The 6285-nt window shown below is 31.3% G+C and overlaps 1 protein-coding gene across 1 annotated transcript; it reads left to right on the forward strand.

Moving 5' to 3' along the window:
- The first annotated feature begins 489 nt into the window (after positions 1 to 489).
- On the forward strand, positions 490 to 5304 carry LOC139497118 (uncharacterized). Its single transcript, XM_071285203.1, has 3 exons — positions 490 to 555; positions 2053 to 2506; positions 3370 to 5304. Exons 2-3 carry the CDS (start codon positions 2055 to 2057, stop codon positions 3776 to 3778), a joined length of 861 nt encoding a protein of 286 aa, XP_071141304.1. The 5' UTR covers positions 490 to 555; positions 2053 to 2054; the 3' UTR covers positions 3779 to 5304.
- Positions 5305 to 6285: the final 981 nt, after the last annotated feature.

Raw genomic sequence — 6285 nt, forward strand, 5'->3', positions numbered from 1 at the left:
AAATATAAAAAAATGACTGAAGTATATGTTCTATAATGCATAAAAAAAATCATATCATGAGATGTCATTGTTAAATTAATTTTCTTATATTTCTATTTTGCTATTTTAGAAAAGCTTACTATCATCATCGTATTTGTTGTCCACTATGAGGTGGTTATCGAATACCTATTATTTCATAGTAAGGTTAAACTTATTCTACATAAACAAAATTTTGAGCATTGAGCACCACAACACAATAAATACTTATAATTGAAGAGAAAAATATTGAAATGAATGTTTATCATTTGATAGGTTAAACTGTTTGTAGGTTGTCTAAATTAATTAAATTCAATTCTTTTCTTTTCCGTCATTTTATAAAAAAAATAAATGCATACTGATATGTATGTATCAATATTATCAATAGCATACCGTTACATTTGATAAAGAACTAGATAATATGTTGTGCTGTCTCAACAACGATATACTTTATATTTGTTAAAGTTGTCTTCCATACATTTTAAAATAACGATAAACTTGAGAAGGAAGTAATTACACACCACGTTTCTCGACAAACAAGTAAGTTAATTGTGTTATTATACATAATGTATAAAAGCACAAAATATTTGAATCCCACCATTAACAGTTTTTGGCTCAGTTACCATGAATACAGTACGGAACTGTACAATGATATACGTGTTCAACGTTACATAACATAACATCAAATTGCGTTTAGGTTAAAAACGTACCAAAACAAAACCGTGTTGATTTAGTATAGTATTCAAACTTTCAACCACATAGTTATTTCAAATAATGTTTACCCCATGAAATTATATTAATATGTTACTTCATATTTAACTGTGCATTGAAAAATATGAGCCATATGACCATTGTATAACTCATTTGTAAAGTACTTGTACAAAATAAAATCCACATCAATATTAAGAGTTAACAACACCGTTAAACTTACAGTTTAAAATATAAGTAAAATATTGTGTAGGACAAGTGATTGTTGAAAATTGTCCAATTATATTAAATGAGATTGGTTTCAGTGCTAAAAAGACAACTCTTTAAGCAATGTTAAATGAGAGGGAAAAAAAGAAACAAATGGTTGAACAGAGGACACAGCATAGAAAACTAAAAACTAAGCAACACAAACTCAACCAACCACTGGGGGTGATCTCAGGTGCTCCAGAAGGATTAACAGATCCTGCTCCACATGTGACCACCGTCATGCTGATCATGTTATTACATACCTCAATAATAGTCTAATTCATGAAAAGAGAAAAAGATTGTAGTTAATTCATAACTGGGAAAATATCCGATATTATCTGTGAAACGGATATTCCGTAATACCAACTCGTGACGGTGTCGATAAAATCTACGAAGAGATGATTTCAACTTCGTCATTTCAAACTCTTGGTTCAATAGCATACTTCAGCATGTCGATCCTGTAAAAGAAGTTTCAGATTGTATGTTTTAAAAAACGTCTTGAGTAGTACGTGTACCTTATTAAACAGATGTTAGTACCAGAGTTATGTTTTTTTTTGTAGAAAAAAAGGTGTTTTCATTATATTTAGATATAGGAAGATGTGGTGTGAGTGCCAATTAGACAACTCTCCATCCAAATAACAATTCAAAAAAAAAGTAAAGCATTATAGGTCAATGTACGGCCTTCAACACGGAGCATTGGCTCACACCAAACAACAAGCTATAAAGGGCCGCAAAATTTGCACTCATTGTCAACATACATAATTATAATGTTCAAGTTTTTAGACAAAAGCTAATTTCTTAGAAATGCATTTTTTTTACTAGTAGTGACCATTATAAATCGGAAGATAGTTGTATATTACTTTTCTAATACGTACGTCATTATTTCCCATATTAGATAATCGGTAAGATTAATTCATAACACTGTATGCTAGTGAACGATTAGATTATATTGGGGTAAACTATTCCGTTAAGGCTTCAAACCTCTTTCGCACTTGTCCTATATGGATTTACTGACCCTGAATGTATCGTTATATAACACAATCACACTCTGTAACTAATTATGCTTCTTTCCAAATATGTTAGGAATGGCGCAGGTATTGGCAGTCCCAGGAGATGTAAGACATGGATTCGCCTTTAAAACAACATTCCACCATGATTTTGGGCGAATTACTGGAATAGCATCGACAACACTTGGGAACATTTTATTGTGTGACTATGATAAGAAAAACCTGATTTTAGTTGATCCTCTTGGGAAATACTTAAATAAGCTAAGCGTAGAAAGCGAGCCATTTGATGTGGCTATTACAAGTCAAAATATAGGATATATTACCCTTCCGAATATTAGATCTGTATTACGAATAGACCCGGACCGTCTGGTTGTAATACATAAGACAACAGCCAACGAACATTGTACTACAGTAGTATGTGTGTCAGCAGTACCGAATTCTGGAACGGACAATGAAAATAAGGTTCCATGTTACCTTGGTGTAAAAATGTTTAATTCTTCGTGCGCATATCCAGTCAATAACAATAGCATGTAAGTCGTCTTTATACAATGTTATAGATCTTATTTGTTTTTAATCATTTTTTTACCAAACGAAGAATCGAAAAGCAACTGTCATATTCCTGACTTAGTTCATCGACTAAGTTGTGTTATAAAAAAGTAAGCAAAGATACTAAACTTATAATTGTGTACGATAGACGCGCACTTTTGTACACGATATTTGCAAGTGACGCTCGAGTTCAAACAGTTAGAAGGCAAAACAAAACTCTTAGTTGAAGAGCATTACAAATCCTGAACTTTAAAAAGTTTTGTAAAATAAAGGTAAGACAATTTTTGTCTGATGGTAGAAATACCTTAGTGTTTTGAATAATTCTACATATTTTAAAGAATGACAATTATGTCAATAATTATTAAATCTGTACATTATTTAATTTTCGCGAGCGATTTACTTTCTTGACTTCACAAGAAAAGAAATAACGCGAATATACATTGCCGTTCTCTATAATATTACAACATGTACAACAAATATATATATTAAATTCGTGGAATTAAGTTGCAGTGAATTGAACAAAAAAGGGTTTAACGAGAAAAAAAGTATCAGCAAGAATAATTGGTATGCAGTAGTGCTGCTACTATATTATCGATCGCCATTGAATAAGGCAAGGCAAATACTAGTTACAAACACTCAAGGTATATTGCTTATTGATTAATTGCATTTTATTTTAATCCAAAAATAATTTTAGGACAACAAGGTGGTAAGTGCAATTATTTAAAACGGTTGATTTGAAATCCAGAAATCATTTTTTAAAAAGAATAGCCTTACAACCGTTTCTTATTTTTATTTTTCATTTCATTTTGTTTTTTATTTTATATTTATTACTTTTAATCTATTGCAGATGTCTAACACCAGAACACAACCACGGTGCTTTATCTGGAAACCCTATTGACTCCCGTGTTGTGAAGTTCCATGCAATTGACTCTGGAACTTATTTTTCATGTTTAGCCGGCCAGAGCTATATAAAGATTACAAATTACATGCATTATTTCAATGAACACATTGTCCAAATTGAAACTATGGTTATGCCTACTGACATATGCTCTGATAACAATGGACACGTCTATGTCAGTGGACAGGGTTCTAACAACATACATCGACTGACACAGGACGGCAAGGTTTTAGATATACCATTGGACAGTAGACATGATATGAAACAGCCAGTTGCTCTATGTTTTACCAAAAACTATGATACATTATATATTGTCAATGAATGGGGAAAATCAGTATTGGTTTTTGATGTTATTTGATGTCTAAAATTAATCTGAGATGTATCAATATTATTACATTGACAGAGCTCCAAATAGGAATTCACAAATTGTTTTTTTATTACCCACCATTTTTTTTAAGTAATCATGATTATCAATTTCAATTCCCCCCTCAATCAAATATCAATTTGTGTCTTTCACCACCAAGCTCCTTAATGTACTGGGTTATTTCATCAACACACTATTGTATATTTAGGCATGTTATAATTACATGCATCTTATATCAACCTCAGATGTTTTTCCATCTTACATATGTTTCTTTTTTTAATTGTATATTGCTAGCTGTTTTATTTGGTTAATTTTGAGACTTTTAAAATACAAAGTATACATGTATGTCTCTTATATCATGGCATAATTGATTTGTTCTTTTATTTTTTCCAACTGATTTCGTTTATCGTTTTAGCAATGTTCTCGTTAATTTGATTTAATTACAATGTATATATTAATAACTTATTACTATTTCTTATACTCATCTATAGAAATTATTTGTCAAAGACCTTTTTAATATTTTTTTACCGTACATCGTTTACTTTATAACAAAAATCATACTTATTATATATCTTTATTTTTATTCCTGATAAATATATTTTATATTTTTGCCTTTACATTGGACTTTAATTATGGACCGGATCGAAATCGGACGGGTCGACTTGGGCCAGATCGACCGAAAGCCATCAGACACGCTAATTGGATGAACACGGAAAAGATCGGAATGTTTACATAAACATGTGTACTTTTTGAACTACGGAAAATTCCAACAGGGACCCATTTCAGCTACTTGACGCAGGGCTCTATTTTTAGAATGATAGGCCATTTCCAATTTTAAGTATAATTAAAATAGATTTACGAGACGACTGTTATCAGATAAGGGTAAATAACGCAAACAATATCGAATAAAAGTGTGAGCATGTTGAGAACTCATACTTTTGGCATATAGTTGGGTTTTCTTTTGAATTAATTGGGTTATGGAACCCTGCAATGGGCATTAGCATTGGGTTTTTAATTATATATATTGCATGATCACGCAAATTCGCAGCTTATCTGGGGCTATGCACTATTTGATATGTAGCCTTTTTATCTGCCACTAGGTTTTTAAGGAAAATAACTGTATACTTTTACAGGAAGTTGAAATGCGCAATACAATCACAACTTATTTTCAATAGACACAGACAATTATCTTGAATGGACCGTCATTCCTTGCTTATTTCCACCTTTAATTCTGTTGTTAGCATCTATTTGCTATGATAGTCATTGTATTGCACAAAATAATTCTTCTTCACCGCATAATGCAAAGTGATGCAGGTTGACTGAATAAGAAAGTGTATATGTAGGTGTCTCCCTTACTAGTATAATCAGTTTCAGAATGTTCATTATGACTTCTCTTGTAAAAAACTGTAAATTTCATGTTTCTTTATTTAATGATTCACATGATGCTTATTCAGTACATATTTGTGAAGTTGAATAGATATTAGTATTTTGAATTCATTGAATAAAGATATGTATTTATATTCTTAAGTTTATTATTTGCATTGCCACAAATCAGTTATAACCTCCTTTGACAGACTTACACATGTAGGACTATACATGTTATATGGCTGGTTCGAATTAATTCAATTAAATTGTCTGAGTCTGAAATATATAGTCCAACCAATGAAAGCAGTGATGGCTGCAAATCTTTCTTTAATATATTGGTTTTTCAATTCCTAAGATATGAGAACCCTCCCCCCCAAAAAAAAGAACAACCCACAACACATTTTTTTTCATATTGAAGAAAATAGTATGAACCCCCCTCCCCTAAAAAAAAGAAAGAAGGAAAATCCCCTCTCCCTAATTTTTTTAATTTTAAATTTCAAAATATATCAATTCGCCAAACAAATTTGACAAGATAGATTTTTTTGCGGTGTTATAAAAATTACAAAGAAATTTATTTCGGTCTTTGCTTGAAGATTGATGAAACAGACTCTACTTTATAAAACCAGTAAAATGAAGACATTGAGTTTTTCCTCTTACTACTACTGTTGAATGTGATCACGGTTATTCATCATCATGTATAGTCAATGATGAATCCAGCATTTTTAATAAGGAGGGCCCGCTGACATTTTTTTCCAAAGAAAAGGGGGGACCGCCCCCTCCCCCTTCTGGATCTTATGGTAGCCCACATACTAATTTAAAACTGAACAAAAGTTTAAAACATAAACAATTGTTCAAATAATTCACAATCTTCTAATTCTATACTTCCTTTGGCAAACTCTCAACAAATCTGTTCACTGATTATGTCACACCTTTTACAGTCCCAGTAGATGGAAACTGTTTTGTTTTTTCTCTCTAAGTTCAATCATAAAAGGACACTTGAGTCTGAATAGTACATTTAGAACTGACAACTGTATATATATTATATGCTCTCATCATGCTTATTATCATCTTTTTAAAATGAGCAAATTAAATTTGTTACCAGCATCCTTTTCTTCAAAACATAACAGTTAAAGCAT

The sequence above is a fragment of the Mytilus edulis genome, chromosome 12 (genome assembly GCF_963676685.1).
Source record: "Mytilus edulis chromosome 12, xbMytEdul2.2, whole genome shotgun sequence".
In the NCBI taxonomy this organism is placed as follows: Eukaryota; Metazoa; Mollusca; class Bivalvia; order Mytilida; family Mytilidae; genus Mytilus; species Mytilus edulis.